The sequence below is a fragment of the Herpailurus yagouaroundi genome, unplaced genomic scaffold (assembly GCF_014898765.1).
Source record: "Herpailurus yagouaroundi ecotype Mexico unplaced genomic scaffold, PumYag 211, whole genome shotgun sequence".
Taxonomy (NCBI): Eukaryota; Metazoa; Chordata; class Mammalia; order Carnivora; family Felidae; genus Herpailurus; species Herpailurus yagouaroundi.
In genome coordinates this window covers 3,758,475-3,782,103 of record NW_024412442.1, presented here as the reverse complement: position 1 = coordinate 3,782,103, position 23,629 = coordinate 3,758,475, and the positions used below count along the sequence as shown (strand labels likewise).

The following is a 23,629-nucleotide window of genomic DNA, read 5'->3' as shown; positions in this document are numbered from 1 at the left end:
AAATGGCCCTGGGACGCTTAGATCCAGACTCATTTCTTAGATATGGTGACTGAACCAGAGAGTTTGGGATGTGACCAACATAATATAGTAACAAAAGAAAGACTGGAACCAAAATGTGTTCTTAAGCAACCTCAGAGATAAACATTGGGAAATGACCAGATAATGATGTGTTCGTAGCTTAGGAGCCAAATTATTTCAGTTTTTGATTTTATCAAGATCGATGGTTCTTTGGGTAAATTTGCCTCTCCGTAGCAAGGACCAGCTATAAACCTAATAATATTATTTAGATACTTGTTTCTAGCCTATATTTATTGCTCAGCAAGCAAGCTATACAGGTTATGATATCTCCATTATACATGCTAGCATAAATAAGCTTTGAAAGGTTAATTTGAAAAGCCATACTGTATATATACTTTACTTTTAATTGGCAAATATTTGTTGTATCAGGAGTATACATTTTTTTTTAATTTCTTTTAACGTTTATTTATTTTTGAGAGAGAGAGAGAGAGAGACAGAGCATGAACGGGGGAGGGTCAGAGAGAGAGGGAGACACAGAATCTGAAGCGGGCTCCAGGCTCTGAGTTGTCAGCACAGAGCCCGACGCGGGGCTTGAACTCACGGATCGTGAGATCATGACCTGAGCCGAAGTCGGACGCTTAATCGACTGAGCCACCCAGGTGCCCCAGGAGTATACATTTTTAATCTCACCTTCTCACTCCCTCGCAGAAAAGAACGGTCTTAATATTATATGAATGAATACCTGGAGTTCTGGAGAAAACACATACTGACTGATATTGATGAATTTAATAGTATAAATAAGATTATATGACATGTGAGAGTCAAGAAAAGTAGTATTTGGATAATATATTGTGGGTTTTTTTAATGTTCATTTATTTGAGAGAGAGAGAGAGAGAGAGAGAAAACATGAGTGGGGGAGGGGCAGAGAGAAAGGGACACAGAGTCCCAAGTAGGTTCCAGGCTCTGAGCTCTCAGCACAGAGCCCGATGCGAGTCTCAAACCCATGAACCATGAGATCATGAGCTGAGCTGAAGTAGGATGCTTAACCGACTGAGCCATCCAAGCACCATTGGATAATATATTGTTCAATTTATATGAATTTAAATATATCTATGCAACTAAAGTAACAATTCAAGTATGTGTGTGTGTATATATATATATATATATACACACACATATATACATATACACACACATATACCATCTATATTTATCTATATACCATTTATATCTCTATATATATACCTATGTATACCTATCCATCATCTATTTATGTATCTAAAAGACAGGTACAATTTCATTTTCTTTCATAGTTCTATGAATGATATTTTTAGAGGGTTTAAGAAATCAGTATTCTTTATAGGAGACGGAAGAGAGAAATAGTAAAGGGACACAGAGTCACAGATACTGACATTTCCAAAGCATCTTTGTTCTATACACTCATTTATGTAAATCTTGATGCTGAGATTAAGGTGACATGGCCAGATTTGATAAAAATCTAATCTCTTTCACAACAAATTGAAAAGAACCATTGTTAATTCAGTGATTACTGTATACAAAAGATGCATTTAAGGTAAGTAGGTTAGAATGAAGCAGATTTTAGACAAGACTTCTCTGTGGTCCCTCATACACCTGTGAAGTCACCAAACAGTCTTCCTGTAGTGCACCCACTGCACAGTGCTGTTTGGACAGGTGCTTTAAATACATATACAGACGTATCTACACACACAATAAATTAAAGATATATATACACATAAAAATAAATATACATATAGATACATATGTATATATGCCCAAGACAGAGGGAAAAACTTCCCATACGTTTCTTTTCTCTTTGAAAACCTATACCTTTTTCAGTACCATGGGCAAGAAACATACTTGCTAACAATTTAGAATATCTACAGTGTGGAATAGATCAACCAAATTTACACTGGCATTTAGCTATGAACATGTTAGAAGACCCATTTATGAAGAAGAATGCAAAGGAAGTTTTCTAATTTCTTATTCTTTACATAGAATACTATAGAGCGGCAAAATATGTGCAGATTAAATATCTGATTTTATCTCTTAATTGCGGTGGATATTATTATGGCCATTTTCTAATAGGATAAATTGTAAAATGCCATGCCCAAAGTTATACAGTGATGGGGCTAAAATTAACTCATTCTGTTGAATACGATATCTTTGGGGGGTGCCTGGGTGGTTCATTCGGTTAAGCATCTAACTCTTGATTTCATCTCAGGTCATGATCTCACAGTTGGTGGGTTCAAACTCCACATCAGGCTCTGCACTGACAGCATGGAGCCTGCTTGGGATTCTCTCTCCCTCTCTGCCCACTTAGGCACTCTCCCTCTCTCTCTCTCTCTCTCTCCTTCTTTCAAAATAAATAAACATTAAAAAAAATACTATAATTTTATCAACAGCTGTTGTTTATGTAAGGTGTGTGTGGGCCCTGGAAATACAGAGATAAATAAAATTCTGTTCTATGACATGAATGCCACAATGGCAACAGACCAAGAATTCTCTCGGTCTTCATGATGATTGTTTTAGAAAATTTATTCTTGCCAATCTTGATTGAGATCAAAGGCGATTGAAATTATTACATCATCAGCTACATTATAAAGTGAAATTAAGCTGTATGTGGACAGGGAAATAATTCCTACAGCCAGAGCAGTGGATGAATGGGTAGATAGTTAGATAATGACTCAAGCATACAAATTATAAATCTCTGAAACGTCAAGACTCAATCATGTTAAAAGACACAATGTAACTTCATATCGACTATGCTTTTTGATATATTTACTCTGGTTAGTAGTTCTATGAATATAACTGATTATAAGTGAACATCTTCGTGTTTAGTAATTATAATTTTTTAAATAGGCAGTATTTTAGGGAATAGTGTCCATCATTCTTAGAACTTGGTGATATGTGTAAATGACTGAAATGTGTAAAAAAGGATGAGACTTCCTGTTTCCAATTAGTTCAAAGATAAGAGTCTGCAGGGAAGGCTTTTCTTTGTATTTTCAAACTGAAATACTGAACATGTAAATGGGAAACTAGTTACTGATTTTTATCCCCACCTGACAGAATAATGAGAAACATATTTTTCAAATGGAAATTTATTTTTGAGACATTGTGTAGTGAGTAACAATGCATTTTAACTGAAAATTTCTAATTCAGATTCTTCAGACAGGAACATAATATTTGTTAAGGAAAAACAGGTGTTTGGATAAAGAAATTGGGAAAGTAGTGACTGTGTTGATAATTTCCCAAACTATAGACAAAGGTCAAACCTTCCGTACATGTGCTTAACTTACCATAAATTTAAAGTAGATTGCAGTGAAAAAAAAAACAATATAAAAAGTAAAGATTTTTATAAAGATCAAGGTCTACAAATGCAAAAACAAGAGAGAGAAAAAGTAGAACAAAGGAATTCACATTATCACTTGAGAAGAGGGAGAAACTATCAATAAAAATCGAGGTTCTCAGTATTATTTTGAACATATCTGTCAGCCTATTGCTGTGTTATTACAGGCACCAGTGGGCATCCGCCCTGAGAATAGATTATTAGCACATTCTGCCTATTTTCCTAATTAGTGGATGCGGTGTACTTAAGCTCCACTTACCGTATAGACTACATACAGAAAGTGAAGCAGAACAAGAGAAAAAGCAAGACTCATGAAATAAGAGAAAGAAAATGTCTTCCCTCAAGCATCAGTATTCCTCCCCCCCCCCCCCCGGCTTTATCAAACACATATGCAATTAATGGTGGTTTAATAGTGGCTACCATATTGCACTTGGAAGACACACTTAGGATAAACAACATGTTTCAACAGCCCTGTTAACCATATGGTCTAAAAACAATGTGGTCTCATAACACAAATGACATATCACATGTAAAATTCAAGGCAAACTTTTTTTCTGGACTTAAAAGCGTGCTTTTGGCCAACCTACAGTTGTGATTCTGTAACAACTCTCAGTCTGTAATTAATGAAAAGAAGAAGGCTGGGCCAAGAGGGTAGTGTCCGCCATCTGATGGCCATTGAGTCACAAATGTTGACCTTCATTCTTCTTCCCCTGCCCTTCACACCCACGCGACCTTCCCAAGCCCGCAGGTTTAGCGCAGTTCCAGTCCTATAAGCTTGTTCTCATCTTAACCAGCTAGGATTAGCGGGTTTTTCTTCCTGACTGAAAGCTGGTACTAAGAACAACAACAAACAATTGCTGTGCCTATCTAGGAAAAAATAACCATTGATTTCTTTATAAGCATTTACATAGAAACATCCTTTATATCAAGTATTCTTACGTTTAAACTACTTGGACATCTCCCCTGGATTCCATGATTTTAATCCTGAGTCAGTTTTCCAGAACAGTGACAGTCCTATCAAAGTAACTATTCAATCATTCCAGATTTATGTATTTAGTGTTAACGTTCTTGCCGCCGTGTATACCTGACCTCAAAATACACCAACCAAATGTTTGATTTGGTTGCTCTGTGTAAAGACTGCTTATCTTCATACTAACTGCATTCACTTAGGGACAGGTTAACTTCATGAGTGGTTTTACTGAAATGATCAACTTGAAGTTGCTGAAAAATGTCCATCTGCTAAGTACCTTGTGATGTTTTGCTATTTCTTTATAAAACTTGAATCGTAAAGTGCAATGACATCTCATATTATCGGGACATGAGTCTTCTTCCAATTTCGGATTTCTCGAACCATGCTCAGAAACCAGTAGCGATCCCCCAAAGCATCTGAGAATCTCCAAACTTTCATTTGAATCTGCATACCTGATCCCTATCTCAGGCTTTACAATTTTTCACTAACAAGCAAAACAAATGGAGACACAAACTTTCTCACCAGGAAATTAGAAATAAACTGGAGAAAAAATTTTAGAGAGAGGCTCAGTGACAAAATTCATTAAATATCACAGCCTGAAATTGGAGAAGGAGAAAAACAAAACCAGATAAAGCTCTTTGCAGAGAGAATATCATGGGATGTTAGGTCAGATGATCCTCAAAAATCAGGAAAATAAATTATATTTAGTGATCTCTGATTGAGCAAATAGGAAAATATAATATGCTTACTCTAACTTCTATCCAAAATGTTATACTAAAAACAATGGCTTTAGTGTTTCAACGAGTAAGACCTAGAGTTCAATGTGTAGATAATTGTTTCTCAAAATTTAATATTCATACAAACCAGCTTGGGGTCTTGTGAGAATGTGGATGTTTGTTTAGTAGACCTGGGGGCAGGAGCAAGATTCTACATTTCTAAGAAGCTAATGTTAGAATGTCATATTTCTTTCCAGTTAATACTGGTAGTTTTCCTGGCAAGGGTATAGAAGGCATCGATTTCCAATAATGTCAGAGAAATGAGATGTTCCTGCATTTGCTCTCAAGTACTTTTTGAAACCTGAAATTAAGACATACTACTTATATAAGTTGGCAAATTTATGTTACATACAATTCATTCACTTTGGAAATAAGGAAACATTATAATCAGCTATTTTTAAACTATGAAACGTGAGAGAGGAATTAATAATAGTGCATTATTCAATCTCTTTCAACCATATAATAAGCATGCATGAGAGAATTTTATTGAAATCCGAACTTGCTCAATACTGTGCAAAATTTGAGGTGAACTGTAGCTATATCCTACGAAGTCCTATTCAGTAAAATTCCGAATTCTCTTCAATTATAGTGCCATCCTTTTAACATCTGGAGAGTATGCAGCACACAAGGCAAGTTTCTGGGATTTTTTTTGTTTTGGAAAGGAGACTTGGTTTTCATTTCTGTGAATGGTGAAATTCTGTGAATGGTGAAACGCTGTGCTTTGTTTAGTGGTGAGAAATCTTGACTGTGTTCTTTGATAATGATTACCTGGGCATTTTTTTCTTTATCTGGTTCTGCACTTTATGCACATAGATATTACCATTCTTAAAATAGTCTATAAAGAAACTGGAGCTGGAGAAGTGAAATACCATAATAGACTTGAAGCTATAGATTTATACCCTTCCTAGGCATTTTACATGTTACCTAAGTTCTTGACCCTGCCAAATTCCTTTATGAAATGTTCATGTCCAATGACATTAATGTGAGACTTCTCTGATCTTACTACGTCTTCCATATTGAAATTGCAGTTCTAGATGCATTCTTCCTATTTGATCTTTTTCCACCTCAGTAAACTTTTGATGAGGGGGAGATTTCTGTGGAGAATTTATTTGGAGAATTCCAAATCATTATTTCATTTCAGATGGCGAAACTCAATTATACTATGTTTGGTGTGGATACAGTGTTCATAAAGTGTGTGTGCAAAGGGGTTGGGAGTGAGGGAAAACCGCGGATGATATTTATAAAAGAGATAGGACCTCGAGCGTTCCTTAAAAGGTCAACAGATACGTATGTAAAATTTTGAAAAACTTTATATCGGACAATAAGGAAAAGAGGTTCATGATTCCTAATAATTTACGGAAGATTCCCACATTTGCTATCACTTTGTAATTCTATTATTCTTTTAAAAAATCAGTATGGTGTAGACAGCAGCTGTATAAACCCATTACCTGTAAAATCCTCTAATATAAATTTTTTTCCCATTTTTTAATGAAAAGAAAATTCGCATGTACCAAAAAAAGTTCTGTGAAGGTGGAGATGAAGAGTCATCTGTGTTAATCAACAGAATATAAATGATGACTTAGTAAATTATTTCTTGTTTATTATAATGAAAAAAAAATTCAAGACCCAACAAAACAGCTAAGTGATGCATTTAAGTCAGATGTTATTTAGTGAATCGAGAGTCTGTCCAAAAAAGATTTTCCCGGAAGAACAATTCACCGATACAAATGTGAGTGAGTGCAAATTTGTCTTTTTTTTTTTTTTTTAAAGTTTAAAGCATATTTTCCAAAGTTTTCGCTTGTGTGCATGATATAAATCCCATAGGTCATTTTGTCAGCGACAATAAAAAGCACAGTTCATTAAAAACTGAAGTAAAAATCAAAGCAACTTCTTAGAAAACCCCAGTCACAGTTTTGTCATTGGTATATGCAGGCTGTTCCAGGGGCCCATCCAGAGCTCCTCGTCGTCTGAGTGCGTGTGGTCGCTGTGGACTTCCAGAGGGTCCCTGACGTTCTTACTGTCGGCCTCCTGTTCAACTGTGCTTTTCAGCCTGGGGCCCAGCGGCCTCCCTGCTGAGCTGTCGGTCCCCACGGGGCAAGGGGCGAACGTGACAAGAGTGGGCCTTGTGTTCATCTTCTCGGTGGAAAACGGGCCCTTGGACAACGTGTTCAGGGGGACATTCTCCTCCTGTGTCACTGCCAACTTGTCGAGTTTCTTAAAGTGCCTCCCCAGGCGCACGGGGGAAGTGGCTTTTAAGGTATCAGCGAGGCAGGCCCGGCGGGTTCGCAGCACGGAACCGTTCTGTGCGATATAGATATTGCCATTGATGTTGCTGTGCGGGCCGCGAGGGTGCACACGGTTCCTCTGACACTCTGGGGCGCTGTCTTCTCCAGTGGAGCTGGCCTCATACTCGCGGTCCACGACCAGCTTGATCATCCGTCTCCTGGCCCACTGCTGGGAGAAAAGACAAAGAGTCACTGTCACAGGAATCAGAGGGGCAAAGGTTACAAGGCTTGTGAAATTCAACACCCGTGATGCAAAGCTGTCGGAGGTAAAGGACTGGAGAGAGGTAGGAAGAAACTACTGTCCATTCGTGGCCCAGCCCACGACTGGTAGGGCATCCCTTCTCAGAGTCAAGTGGGGCTCCCTTAAGGAGCTGACTTTGCAGGTGCACTTGTGTTGTTGTAGATCAAGTTACTGCTCTCTGTGAAAAACAGGTGTATTGTTTGTATCGGAGTGAGGATCTCATCCACTGTTGGACAGTGGCTACACATTTCAGGGAGGTCAGCTTAGAAGGCAGGCACAGCATTAGTATAGCCTGTTCGTAAAATCCTTCTTGTCCCCAAATCTTAAAGATATTTTTTAAACCTGCATTGTTCTAATTCCTAATTAATCCTGTTAGCCAAATGAGAAGCATCCTAGTGTTCTGGATACTTCATTTAAATATATTTAAATATATTTCATTTAATATACATGTTCTGTATATTCCACTTAGATGTATGTTAACTTGAACGAAAATATCTTCCCATCCTGAATAATTTACCCAGCAATACACAAAACAGTAAACAAATGATTGTGAACTTTCCTCTAGTAAGCAACTGGAACACATGAACGTTTCTACATTTTTCTTTCACCAGTCCACATCAGGAACGACAAGGAGTGAAGGGTAGCCAGTACTAAATAGTTCCACGTTTTCGGAATATGTGAACCACCAACATGTTGCAGTAAGTAAGCCACACTTTTTGGATTTCCAGGTATATCTTTCAAAGTTATTATGTTTACTTACCCAGAAGAATGTTTTGTGAAAATTCAATTCCTTTTTTCCTAAATCTTTAACCCCTACCCACAATGAAAAAGAAATGGTATATACTTCATTTTTAAACTTAATTAATTTCATTTAGCTTCTAGTATTTCCAAGCGCCAGCTACAAACCTGTTTGAACATGTGTGGGATTTTTTTTTTAAGTTTACTTGTTTTGAGAGAGAGCGAGAAAGAGAGAGTACACATGCAAGTGGGAGAAAGGCAGAGAGAGGATCCCAGGCAGGCTCTGCGCTGTCAGCACAGAGCCTGATGCGGGGCTCAGCCTGGTGAACCGTGAGATCATGACCGGAACTGAAATCAAGAGTCGGACATTTACGCCCCTGTGTGGTATTTTATGTACTACTTTTGGCCAGTTGAAATGTACACATTGACAAAAGTGGGCTTTTAGAGCTGTCACTGTTGCAAGTTGTGTCCTGATTTTACAGTCTGCAGTTGAGCCGAAACCCCCGTATGGATTCACGAAGCCACGCGGCCAGGCCGGGCGTCCCTGGTGAGCCGTGATGCCAGATGCATTCCCAGGAGCCCCACTAGGAAGTATTAAATATGGATTTGTTGCTTGTCTTCCACGACCCAGAAGAGAGGGGAGTCCGTGTCCCCTGACACCCTCTAACGCACACATACGCGTGGACAGCGTGGGCTGCCCTTTTCGGGCGTGCCAGTGTCAGGTCACACAGAGAGGAGGCCCACGACCTCCCTGCAGGCGTCACCCCAGAGAGCACACAGAGGGCACAGCACACAGAGCAAGGAGCACCGCACACTCCCACCTGTCCTGCTCTCAGAGGGCCGTGTCGTAGCCCTCGGAGCCTCCCGGATGCCTGTCCCGGCGCGCGTCCCTGCTGCTGTCCTGCTCTGGCACCTGGAAGCCCCAGGGCCCTCCAGACTGGCTCTCGCTGCTGCTGCTGCTGCTGCTAACACTACTGGCCGGCTCTGACTCCTCCTCGCTGGCCGAGCCCTCTTCCCCCGAGGCCGCCTCTGCGCTCCCCTCCTCGGTGACCTCCAGGCCTGCCGGCTCGTCCACGGAGGCCAGCTCACTCTCCCCTCCTGCTGCTGGCCCTCCCTCCTCCTCCTCCCTGGGCTCCTCCTCGGGCTCTTCAGGGGGCTCCCGTTTCCTGCCTTTGACCTCCTTGACCTCCTCAACAACCGGCCGCCTTCTGGCCAGAAAGATGTTCTTCCTGGCCTTCTCTCCTTCTGACTCTGTGGACTCCGACTCTTCGGATTCAGGGGTAGAGCTCTCTTCCTCCTCCTCCGAGGGCGTCTCCGACTCAGACTCCTCTTCCGTGGTCTCCGACTCGCTGAACTCCGACTCCTCTTCGCTGTACTCTGTGTAGTCGCTCGAGGATTCTTCCTCTGACTCCACCGTGCTCTCTGTGGCCTCGTCTTGGTCCAGGGTGAGCTTCAGATAATCCTTGTCTGCTTCCTCAAGGCGTCGCTGCCACTCTTCACTCTCGAGGTCCACGACGCCCCTCCTCTCGGCCAGCCCTCTAACTTTCCTGAAGATCATCGGGAATATCCTGGCCCTCTTCCACGTGGTGCAGGGAGGCTCGGCCAGCGGTGGCTTCTCGATGGTGACAACTACTTCCTCCTCCTCACTAGGCTCTCTGACTTCAACTTTAGGTTTTTTAATTTTCTTTGCCTTTTCCTGAAAATCACGAAAATGCAAGTGAAGTGTCAGCTGGGGGACGGTTACCAGGTGACCTTGTCCCACACAAGTTGGGCAGGGATGAACCTGCAGGTTGTAACTAGTTGTAGAGAATGAGCAGGCGGCTCTCCACCGTTCACCCCACTGCATCCAGGCACAGGGTGATCACAAAAAAGTATTTTATTTTGGCTTGTACTTTGTATTACCAGAATCTAACGCTTTCACATTTCTTTTTCTTATTCAGAGTTCATTTTGCGTCTTAGATCAAAAGAGAAAGAAGTAATTGTTAACTCTTCTCTCTCCCATCCCTACATGTTGATTAAACACTTTGTGTTTTCTTAAAATTTTAAATAATCAGGAAATTATGATACTTTATCTGACTGGTGTATGTGAAATTTGACTATTTTCTTAATTTTGAACAGGGAAAACCTTAGCAACATTTGTTTTTGTTTTTATTTTGGATAAATGTTTCAAGTAAATATTGTAGACAAGTATATAAATGACTCCTGTTAATTAAAACTAAGTGATAGAATTCCGTTAAAAATATTGGTGGTAATGCTTTCCTTCTGTTTGATAACTATACTGTTTTCATGATTTTTAGATATGCTGGATAATGTGGGAACCAAAGTGACCATTGTTTTGCAAAATACTTTTTATGAATTTGATTATGTTATTTTTATGGAGTCCCATTTAGGATTTTACAAGATATAAACTTCATTGTGGCTTTATTCCAGGTGTTTAACATTTTATCATAGGAAATAAGTTAAACATACACAGTAATGAATTTCCTTCTATAAACAAGGTGATGAAATGGTCCACATAATGAAATTTCCATGAAAAACATGTACTAAGTGAATGGGAGTTCTGATTTTTGAAATGTTTTGTAGCCTGCTATTCAAATAGGGTTACACATCACATTACCTCTTCCTCCTCATATTCTTCCTCGGCTTCACCAACCACCTCACCATACTCCTCTGGTCCAGCTGGCGGTAAGAGACGGCGACGGCTTCCATACTGAGGCATCTCATACCTGTAACAGAAACTTAAACTTTCAACACGTTTCTGTGTGGTCCTTGTAACCTTGACTGATCTCGGTGTTCTTCTTTGTCTTCATCACTCAATCAACAGACCTCTATTTACAGCACCTATCATGCTCCTTATCAACTAGTTACTAAAAACAGAGAGCAAGAACTACAACCTGATGGCCAATGGATTTTGCCATGCCGGTGCCCTGGAATAACAGCAAAAAGAACCAGGTTATTTCAGATTCAGGTTAGGGGAGAGGCTAGTGTGAAGGGAACAGCATATCGTTCCTTAATGAGTTGAAGAATTTAGAACATGAAATAGGTTCTTTGTAAAACTAATAGCTTGTTCACAACATAATGTCTCTATAGTTACAGCAAAGACCTGCTTCAGACATGATCTGGAATGGTATTTACATTTTCTTTCTGTGTTTTGGGAAAGCAGTTAACATGTGTGTGGGGTGGCTTGAAATGCTTATTACTGGGTTCTAAAGTATGTTTTCTTCCTAATTTCTCTTGGGCAAGTCTTGAGGCTGACTAGTTACATCAAATATTAAACATACCCTATGAAATAAATGGTGAATTCAGGAATTGAGCAAATATGTTTGAATTCTATTCCTCATTTAAATAAGTTTGAATTATTTTACTGCTTCATTAGAGTTGTGGTCAATATCAGCATAGAACATCAAACCAGAAGTGAATGTTAAAAAAATGGATAAAACCTGATTGAAACTAAAAGTAGATACATAATTCATTTTCAAGGATGAAATGGATGAAATCACATTTGCAACACAAATGCTAGTAATATCTAATAACTCATTTTTCATAAAAATATTGATACTGGATAAAAAAAAATCTGAAGATGTACCCATGCTCATAACTGTAATAATCTTGTCCAAATTCCTGGCCAGGATCAATTCCAGACTCCATGGATAACTCCTATTGTTCAAAAAGAGAAATTGCATTTGAAAATAAATTCTTATCACATTTCATATCTTATGAATTTAGATTTCCAGACCTAGAATCCCCATGACTCTCAGAACACTCCTGCCAACAAACTTTAATTTCAAATGTTAAACATATTCAGCATTTTTTTCTGGCTCCAACTATTTGACATGAAATAAAGTTATGTCATTAGAATGGAGGGGGTAAAAAAAAATACATTTTTTCTAATGGTGAGTCTATTAGATCTATTAGGTGAATCTATTAAAGATTACAGATGAGCATTTCACTTGTTCTTGGGTAACTTTACAAACTACCAGTAGAAAATATTTCACTGTATTTTAACTTGTTTTATTAACAGACTTTAGCCTGAAGGAATTATAATATTATCTTTAGCATTTTTTCATTTCCTAAGAACAGCTTCATAGTACCCGGAGCACTTCTATTCATTACATTTATTTTTATTAAAGGATATGATGATGATAATTTATACATTAATTCAGCACAACATTAATGTGTGAGACCGCTCAGGGATGTTTATATTTTAAAACCTGCTAATTCTAAGGTGCACCTGGGTGGCTCCGTCGGTTAAGTATCCAATTCTTGATTTCTGCTCAGGTCGTGCTCTCACAGCCCATGAGATTGAGCCCTGAGTTGGGCTCTGGGCTGACAGTGAGGGGCCTGCTTGGGATTCTCTTTTCCTCTCTCCCTGCCCTTTCTCCACTTGCTCTCTCTCGAAATAAATAAGAATAAATTGAAAAAGAAAAACAAAACCCCTAATTCAGTCTACCCACAAGAATGGCTAAAACAAGCAAACATCAAGATCAGCAGTCACATGTTTTGGCAGTGACATGGGGTAGCTGGAAGTCTCACATACTTTTGGAGAGATTATAAATGTGCCAAATCCTTTGGAAAATGTTTGGCAGTAATACTAAAGTCAAATATATGCATATCCTTTGACAAAAATTCAGTATAGTTCAGTTTATATGCTGAACATAAATGAGTATAAATGTGCACCAAAATACATCACTTGTAAAAGCCAAAAACCAGAACCAAAGCAGAAGTCCATGAGATACAGACACCTACCTCACACAGTCACAGAGATGAACCTCCCAGAGTGATGGGCAAAAGAAACACACGATTCTATATAATGCTATTTACATAAGCTTGAAACACAGACAAACAGATATGTGTGTTAGAAGCCAGTGAAACATTTCCAATCAGTGGTAAGAGTACCTTGGATAAACCTCGCTGGCTACCGTCTTGCCACCGTGCACTACAAGTCTACATTCAAAAAGAAAGTCTGGCCATGGGTGGCAGCTGAGAGTGTTACATTAAGGAAAGCAAGCCAGACATAAAGATACACATACTGGATGGTATCATTCATACATGGAGTACAAAAATATATAAAAATAAAAAGGCAAACTCATAAAGACAAAGATTAGCAAAGTGGTTGTCAGGGGCTGGGGGAGGTGGGGAGAAGTTGGGAAAAGGGTACAGATTTTAACTAGAAGATGAGAATGGTCTGAGGATTGAATGTATAGCATGGTGACTGCAGTTGATAACTGTGTAATTGAAATTTGGTAAAAAAAGATAACTGTTCTCACCAAATAGCAAATCACAACAATGTATACTTTAAATTTCTTATGGTTTTGTCAAATAAACAAAGCTGAAATTTTATATATATATATATATATATATATATATATATATATTTTTTTTTTTTTTTAATTTTTTTACCTAACATACTTATCTTAGGAAAAAACAAACAAGCCGGCTGAGTCATTGGCGGAAAAGAGAAATAATATCCGGGTGTTGGTATGGACAGGCTTCTAGAGAGCTAGTAGGGGGTGTGCATTTTGTAAAACTTTTTCCTGCTGTGCAGTATCACTTGCTTACTTTTATGTCTGTAGTTATATTTCAACAAAAAGTGCTCATTACAGAAAATGGTAGTGGGAAATGAGGTCAATAAGAATTGGGACACAGTTAAAGTCTAAATTTAAGTTATTCAAACTAAACACTTTAAATATAAATCTCTCTACCTATATTTTTCATATCTGTAGGCTTGGACTTTTGACGCATCTAAAACCCAACACAATTATACTGGTTTAAATGAAGCAAACTGATTTCCAAACTAATGCTTTTAAACTCTTTGGCCAATGCATGTTGAGTGTCATGCATATGGAGACTGAGAAAAGACCACCAACAGATTTTGAAGTTGAAACCTAAATGTTCATCAGTGGAAGAATGGATAAAGAAAATGCAGTACATAAATACAGCGAATATCACACAGCCTTATAAAAGAAGGGGTTGCTGTTATATGCAGCAACATGGATGAACCTTGAGAACGTTATGCTAAGTTAAATAAGCCAGTCACAGAAGGATAAATACTGCATGATCCCATTGAACAAGGTGTCTAAAATTGCCAATCTATAATGATATGGCCACGGGGTGGGGGAGGGAGAAATGTGGAACCGCTTTCAACTGGTATAAAGTTTCAGTGAAGCAGGATGGAAAGTTCTAAAGATCCTTTATGCAACACTGTTATTATAGTCAACCGCACTGTGTTATCCATGTAAAATTTAAGAGGGAAGATCTCAAGTTATGTGTCGTTACAACAATTAAAAACAAAAGTCATTTTGAATTTTGATAACTTTTGGCAATACTGAAAAACAAGTATTTATGGAAACATAATGCAACTGAGTGAATTTCAGATTTTCAGAGTTAGAATCAAATAATTTCCTTTACAGACACACACTTTTATTCTCGTAAAGGGAGAATAGGATATATACCTGTTATCAGATGACTTAAAAAATATCACAGAAGGATAGAAGCAATTGGAAAGGAATCCAGGAAACTTAATCCTGGATTCAATCAGTCACTGTGTTGTCTGAGCTAGGTAAGAAAAGACAGAAGCTGGTAGAAGGGAATCATCTGAAGGGTCCCTCTTGGATTCTTATATCATCAGTTACTGAAGGGCAGAGCATCAACTATGCAGAGGTAGATGATAGATAGATAGTTAACAGATAGATAGATGATAGGTAGGTAGACAGATGATAGGTAGATACATGATAGATAAGAGATTATAGATAATAGTACATAGATAGATACATAGATACGTACATAGATACACAGACACACACATACATGAAGGAAGGCATAGCAACCATCAGGCTCCCTAATTGGCCTCAACGGACTGGGGCTATCAACTCCTTCCACTGCCCCATGCAGTCCCTGTTGCCCCACATTTTTTCTGACCACACAGACAAGATAGAATTATTTTAGCAAATACTGACAAAGTGTAAACGTGTATACTAATGCAAACAAAAGCAACAGTATTACTACCATTTGCTGAGTTTCTTCCTACCGTGCTCCGGTGGCTGAGGTAGGAGCTTGTATATTCAATATTACTGCCAAGATTTTGGGGACGATGAAACGGAAGGAGCATATCTTGACTATGGTTTTGCCTAGAGTAATTGCCATTCGGATCTTAAGTCCAAGTTATCTGATTCAGTAGTCTATGGGAATGTCTTCCTAGAAATTTTAGCTAAAAGTTTACAAAAGTTGAATATTCCTGCCACTCAACCTCCAAATTTTAGAGAGTCAATTCTAACCACTTAACCACTTGGATCGCACTTTGGCAGCCAACTATGCCAAAAGAAAGATACATTTAAAATAAACATTATTTTAAAAAATTTAGATAGTGCATAGTGCATACAAGTATAAATTATGTGCATTCATTTTAAAATTCTGATTATCTTTTTCTCATGGCAGCAGGAAATGTCCTAGGCATTTTGAAATAGACATGTGTCCAAAGGCATCATGTTTGAATCCCATGAAATGATTTAAGAGTGTCAATCACAACCCAATTTCTACTTTTCCTTATTTCAGTACAGAGGCCAGAGCTCTTTCCTCAAACCCTGACTGGTCCCAGGAAGGGTTCTGATGCATCTAGATTCACTGAGACAAGAGAATGATCAAGTTCGTGATCTTTTTCAATGAGAGCTTGTTTTCAACAGGAGCCAAGGGCTTCCTTGTCTAACTCCTAGAGAACGGAGCTAAGGGTTCAGAATTTCAGCACCCCCCCCCCCCCCCCCCCACCGCCAGCAGGAGAGGAGTGATTTTCTCGCCTACTTATTTGTGTTCATGTTTAACCACCTCCTGTCTGTCTTGTACAATCGTGTTGGCAGTCACCCAGTCTGCCTACAGGTAGAACGGCCCTTAATTCCGAAGGCTCAGCGAGGTTGAAAAGAAAAGAAAACTGATACCTCTGGTTTAAGAAGAGAAGGCCTCAGCAGTTGCTGTTGCTGCCAAAGGAAGTTAAAATAGAACAAGGTTTAGAAAAGACTTCGGGTGGAAAAGGAAGATCGTGATTGAAAAGAGAGAAAAAAGAGGGCCACAGCTTAAAACTGGTTACCTTGGGATTATGATTGATCATTCATGTGATAGCAACCGATATTTTGACGATTTATGTTAGAACATAAAATAATAGGGATTTGCAAAAAAATCTCATCATTGTTGTGATTAACTTCAAATCACCTTAATAAGAAACTTATAAATAACTTTTTAGTACAAACTTAATATAGTTGCTTATGATTTTAAAAGCACTTTAAGTGCCACAGAATCCTTTTGAACAAGTCTAACCTTGTTTTAAATTGCCCCTTTTTTTTCTCCCCAATCACATTAAATGCAATCAGGTTCATTAGTGAGAAGGGGAGAGCACACAAAATCACGACACAGTTGTAATATACTCATCATCAATATTTAAGAAATGCTCCCCATTTTTCTTTTTACCAAAACATGAGTTGCTTACAGTCAGGCATTAAGCACACTTTCAGAGGTTCTTTGTGATTAGGGAAATCGTCCTTCCTCTGATTTCGTGGGGATCACTTCTTACTGCCTCCCAACCTCACCCATACTTACTGAAAGGAAACCAGGTCTCTATTGGTCCGTTTCACGATAATTTATCAAACTGTGGCTTACCCACGCTTTGAGGGGTGGGGGCGTGTAGCTACACAACATGAATCTTACAGGAAGCACTGGGAATGTGGGCACAGAAGTTCCGGGAGAAGTTCCAGCAGTGAACCAGACGTTTGAAAGGACCAGCAGGACAGCCATGAGATTGAAGGGCTACAGTTTCCACGACACGGCTGTGAGCGAGCTGGTCTAGTTAAGGCACTCACTTAAGGAAGCAGGAAGTTGGAGCTAGAGATATCCTGATCTGGTCTGTTAGCTGTTATAATTGTCCCCGAAAACCAGTTATTCTTAAACTCATTCGTCTTGATCTCCAAACACGTTAGGATTTGTGCATTTCTACACTACTGGTCAATCAGGGTGCACACTCATTTCACTATCTTGACTGGGAAGCTGTCTGCTAAACTCTGCTGGGTTCTCGGTGGCCTCATCGGCAGTACGACTCTCCGAGGGGGCGGCCAGAGGCCACTGGCCAGAACACCCACTATCATCTCCACAGACTCAGACTCAAACGAACACGATGGAAAGCCAGAGATTTCTCAGTCTGACCTTTCACAACTCTTTACGATCTTAGCTTGAATATGTTGGGAAGGAGCCTTGGACTGGTAGAAAGGATCAAAGTTAAGGAATCCTAGGTGGCTACGTTAGGTTTATAGCTTCCAAGAAATAAATTTGGTGGAATACTGGACAATATCAAGGAACAGCAATTCAGGCAAAATTTGATTTATCCTTGAAAAGGTGAGCACTTGGTATTTGTTCACCCACTTAAAACCCCCAAACAAAACGGTAACAGGTACACAAGAGAATAAATAGCACAGCACATTTGTTAAGTTTTGTTGAAATAAAGGAGAATACCCTGGTTATGAAAGAATGTAAACCAGGCCTTCCTATAATGCAAATATTTTCCTAGTAGGCTTGATATAATATCAATACCATAAAGCCCTTACCTCTGATGCATACCCTCTCCTGCAAGGCAGAAACAAAGAAATCAGTATTAAACAACTTAGAGTTTCAGATTAAATAAAATTATAGATAAAGGGTGTTTTTAAAAATGTGAGGGGCACTGAGAAGGTAATTTTTACTAAAAATTGTCTCGGTGAGAAATACAATTTGTGGCAGTATCAGGACAGGAGGATCGAAGTTTCATGCCTGCTTTACTAAAAACAGTGACCAGCCAAGACCCACATGCCATATGATACTCAACCATACACAGTCTATTATATCCCAGTGGTGTATAATAACACACTTTGACTCTGTTATTGTCAAGTGGATCAAAAGTATTCTATATCATCTGCATCCTAGACAAGTTTTAATGTATATAAGATGCTCATTTGGGGAAAAGATTGTTTTAGACATGAAAAGCATACTGGTACAGAATGAAAAAATTTCCTCAATGACTACAATATATTCTTCCAAACATTTGTAAGGTTTTTTTTTTTTTTGTTTTGTTTTTTTGTTTTTTTTTTTTTGTCTCTTTGCATCAATTTATTCTAAAAATAATGAATGCAAAATACCGACTAGCCTTTAAGGGTCAAGGACATTATCAGACATAATATAAGAGCTGACTATTGTCAGAGGTATAAGAGCCAAACATTCAATATTACGTAAGGATTTGTAAAGTTCATGGACAACAAGTTGGGGAAAGGTTTGACTGTAGTTGAGAGGGGAAAAAAATATATATATATAGAATGCTTTCAGTATTGAATGTCTTTAATTATAAAGATTTTTTCTCGTTCACTAAACAGTTGATCTAAAGTGTTATATGTATAGTATGGTGTGAAAGACTGAGTATATAAAGCTAGTAACTGCTACGAAGAGGCACCCATAAAGTCCAACAAAACAATATCTGTAGAAAATTTCTTTAAAATATTACAAGGCCTTTACAAAAGAAGTCTACTTATCTGAACAAATCTTAAGTGGTTAAGGCATTGCTGATTGAAATGGTTGGTAATAATGGCAATACAATGCTTAGTTAATCCTGTCGCAATTTATTATCTGAAATGGACCTTCAGTGAGTTTTGCTTCTGTGATTCTGCCAATAGTTATGCAAATTATAATCCTTCTAAAGCATTTAGAAGTTTACTGGATTTATATCTTTCAGAGACAGAGAAAGCTCATAATTAGGTTTTAGTAATGAGAATTGAGTCACATACATGATATAAATGTCCAACGAAAGCTGGACTTTACTCTCCAGGATATTTAAGCTGCCTTTTTTGGTGCTTGTTTTTTTTCAGTAGCAGTCTTTTTCCTACGTGTGGAGAATAAAATACCAATAGATGAACTACACTGTTTCCATTAATCTTTTTGTTGTCTTTCACGTAGTTATTTGGATTGTCTCAGCTCAAAGGCAGAAAGTGACTTAGAAAAAGTACAGAACAGAATCAATATGTATAATTGTCTGTATGCTTTCAATTAATGTGACTTTCTGTTGACTCTTACAAGACAAGTCACATAATACTGATGCATTTTTATGCAGATGGTATTCCATGTGTGTTAATTATCATTGTATACCATTTGTATGCATTTAATAATAAGGAAAACATATGGTAACTTATATCTTTTATCAAGGCATCTAATAATTTCTTATGCACAATTGGAACATAATAAATGCAGAAGACAAATAATGTATTATGATTCTGGAGGTTCGTTGGCAGGTTGTGGGGGCTTATGGGTTGAGAAGGGAAATAATATTTTGGCCTACGAACTCAAAGAATATTTATAGGTCTCATGCAGAAGGCATTCGAACAGACTTTTACAATGAATCCAGGGATCTCTAAATAGAACATGAAATAAAACACTATTAAATAGAAAACATGGGAATGGATGTTTCATTTGAAAAGTGTAATATACTAATAAAATGTTTAGACTAAACAAATACTATAAAAACGATACAGAAAAGGACAGTGTGACAACTCAGTGAGGCTGCGCATACCTACATAAAACTGTTATTTGGGGTTTTCATAATATTTCTTTATAATTATTTAGAGAATATATTAAAAATTTCTCATATCCAAGAAGTTGATACAAATAGCTTAAAAAACACACACACTCAAATGAAAGGCTTACACAATTATGAATAATACCTTGTCAGAGTCCGCCAAATAGCACAACTTCCAATGCATATGACCAGCTGCCAACAAAAATTCCAACTGAAATGTTTCAGTGAAAGACAGAAAAAAATCAGGTTCAAAAACCCCAAGAAGGAAATTACTCTTGATTTGGATGAAAAGAATCTGAAGCAAAGGAGCTAATGAAAATAATTCGATTTATAGATTTTTCAAAAAATCTGATACTATTAAGGGTGACAGACCAAATTCTTGAAGAAATATCACATAATGTAAGAGCTGAACAAAATCTTTGAAATGATGCACTATACGGGCCTACGTTAGGTATCTACAATGGAGATCACCTGGCAAGATTTTGGTCTACATTTTGAAACCGTGTTTTGTTTTCCTGTGCAAACTTTTATCTTCTACAATATTAAAACTGCAGAATAAATCAAATAATTACGCTTGTATTTAAAGTGGGGATTTCCAGTAAATAAAATGTATTCCATGGGTTAGGTGGGAAAACAGAATAATTACTTGCTAGTCAAGTGTAGTTTTCATTAAAGAGATTGGAAGATAGCACTTAGCTCAGCTGAGGTCTTTAAGAATTTTCCAAGTTGAGTTCTGAGAAAAACTACAACATAACGTGTTTTTGGTTTTTTTTTTTTTTTTTTTTTTGAGGATAAATTTTTATCTTCTTCACTTAAAACAAAGAGTAAAAGCCTATATAAAACTGATGACACTTCACCAGACATATTCTTTCTTGATTTCTATTTAAAGTTTTTATATCTTATTTATACAAATAAGTTTGGATGATTTATCCAGAGTAATTAAAGGTAACTAGAAATGAAGCCAATAATGCTGTTCTAAAATTACGGCAGGCAAACGTTTTATATTATTGACAAACTTAATAAAAACATTTATAATTGTCATCAATCAAATAGCAACTAAATTCATACTAGATAAACCTCTGTAGACATTTAGTTAACTTTATTTTGGTGAAACTAATTAGAATTTCTTTATTAAACTGAGATAAATACTTTCTTTGAAAGAGAATCTTATGATAAAATTATAATGACAAGATGATAACATAATGTGGGCAAGCAAAACCAAAGGTCCCTGTCAACATCTGTGGGAACAATGAAATGTCTTATAAAAGCCAACAGCTCAAGATTTATTTTCATTATAAAGAGGGGAAGAGAAAGCATAATGAGAAATAAGTAGACTAAGACAGTAACTGAAAACATAAAAGATTTTTCAACTGTATAAGCACACTAGTAAGATAAAAGCAAGCCAGACTGAAGACTGTTCATGTAAGAAAACAGATGACTACATCTTATAGCACCTGGGATTTATTTTGGAACACCATAATGTCTGTCAACTCCTACATTTCTAGATACATAACATTTTTACTTTGGTAGTATTTAATCTTACCAAATACATCGGCTTCAAGGAAGAAACAGAACCTATGATATCATTTTTTTAGCTTATTTTAACAGTTTGCTTTTTTTTTTTTTTTCCTGGAGCACTCAAATAAAACTATGATCAGGAAGTAAATGTAGACGTTACTGCATTAACATGTTAACAAACCACTGGTTTAAGTTGGATATCTAACTTTCTTGCCCACATATTCCCACTGAAAAATAGACTGGAATTACTTACTTTTTAAAACAAACGTAGACAAATAATGCTACTTCGTAGTTAAGAAAATTAAGGTAAATCTATAATATGAGTTAGAAACGATGAGGTTAATAATCTTTAAAAGTAAAAAAAGAGGGAAAAAACAGCACTGCACGGAGTTTTGGGTAAAAGAATGGAATCTTCTCTAACGTTCCCATTTGCCTCCACTCGAAGATTATGGTCAACAAAAGAGTTGTCCGGTTAAAACACGAAGAGCAACATTACAGGGAAGTAGATTCGCTGTGAGGTCGGTTTTCAGTTCCCTCGACAATCCTGTGCAAACTCCCCTGGTTTTGTCCAGAGGTCATTTCCACATTTTCTGTCTCTGGAGGGCAACTAGTTTCAAGGTCTGAGTTGTGCATTGGTGGGAAGTTTTTTTCTATTTGACTGTACATGTTAGCTACTGACTTTTCAAGGTCTGCTACGTTTTTAATATGCTTGAGGATGCCTTTTGGTTCCCTTCGGGGATCCGCCTTGCACTCCGTGGCGGATGCTGGCAGCTGTGTCCCAGAGGACGTCCTTTCCTCCGCTGGTGTTACACCGACAGTACCTTTACCAGCTGGTATAGGGACACACCTGGTGGATGGAACCGAAGGGGGAGGAGACAGTGGAGAAGGAAGAGGGGGGCATGGTGGAGGGAGGGAAGGAGGGAAGGGGAGAGGGAGGGAAGGAGAAGTAGAGGGAGGGGAAGGGGGGCCGGACAGCGGAAGAAGTGGAGGAGGAGGATGGGAAGGAGGAAGATAGGAAAAAGCAACAGGAGTTGGAGGAGGAGAGATACGGGGTGGTTCGGGAAGAATTTCGAAAGTGTTCCTTTCGGCTTCGACAGTCAGCATACACACGGGTGCCTCTCTCCTAAAGACTGGAGAATGCAAAATGCCAGGCGTCGAAGGAGAAAGTTCCAAGGAACAGTCAGCCGGAGAAATGGCGGCATGAGGCTCTGACTGGAGCTCCACAGTTCTTGACACAGTTGGCAAAGTGGAGAAGGAGGAGCGAGGTGAAGGAGAGAAACAGGAAGAGTCCGAAGATGGAGAGGCCACGTGTTCTGTTCCCAACACAGGCAGTGAATCACCTGGCCTCATTTCCTCTCTCTCTGCCGCCTGCGTATCCCCGGCTCTCGGCAGGGGCCTCCCGCTACCTCTTTGGTTTGGACAGGTTCCAGGGCTTTCCTTTCTACCTTCCCGCCCGTTGCTCTGCCAGTGCTGCAGATCTGTGGTCTCTGGTCTCGTGGGAAGTTCCCACACTGGTCTCTGAGGGAAGCAGACTGGCTGATTCCACATCCTCTGAAACATTTCTCTCGGGCCCCTCAGGGACTTACTCCTGCCTTTCGGTCTGGGTAAAAGTGAGTCTATGAAATCTGTTCTTAGCAAAAAGTCTGAATTTGTTGGTCTTGGATTTACGGTTTCCTTATAAAGAGTACTGTGGGTGCTCAAGGCGTCCTCATCAGATACCAGTGGGAATGTTCTGGCCGACGCGGGCTGGTCGTTAAGTGGTCCGTCTACACGAGCCTCTTTGTGAGCCCAAACGGTGCTGGAAGAAAAGGGCATCCCACTGTGTTGATTTTTCCTGTCTTCTGAGACTGATTTATTTCCCCTGCTTTGTTGGAAATGGTAGAGAAGGAAAAGACTTGAAAGAAAAGAACATAATGAAATGTAAGGAAACAGGTTGTGACATAACTTTCACGAGAAAGATGTCTTTATGGTTCTCGTCACTACTTCAAGACACAAGAGGCCAAGTGACACTAATCTACCGATTAGCAACACTAATCTACTAATTACTTTCGTGCCCTTGGTCTCAGAAAGGCAGGGCAGGAAAAGCCTGAGAGCTGTGAGTGGCAGGAGAAATTTTCATTTTTAAAACCTGTGTCAATCTGTAG

At 38.6% G+C, this 23,629-nt stretch overlaps 1 protein-coding gene across 21 annotated transcripts in view; it reads right to left on the bottom strand.

Annotated features, from left to right (window-relative positions):
- Window positions 1–3,122: 3,122 nt before the first annotated feature.
- Window positions 3,123–23,629, bottom strand: part of PCDH15 (protocadherin related 15) — a 1,259,847-nt gene continuing 1,239,340 nt past the window's right edge. For 11 of the 21 annotated variants that reach the window (XM_040454197.1, XM_040454201.1, XM_040454202.1 and 8 more), the window contains one exon: window positions 21,554–23,379. In XM_040454197.1, the coding sequence (XP_040310131.1) occupies window positions 21,978–23,379 (1,402 nt within the window). In that variant the 3' untranslated portion in view covers window positions 21,554–21,977. Of the gene's footprint in view, window positions 7,583–9,175; window positions 10,092–11,012; window positions 11,122–11,981; window positions 12,053–16,323; window positions 16,363–17,976; window positions 17,996–20,112; window positions 20,179–21,553; window positions 23,380–23,629 lie in introns of those variants that run through there. The other 10 variants (XM_040454209.1, XM_040454210.1, XM_040454211.1 and 7 more) reach the window with 8 other exon arrangements.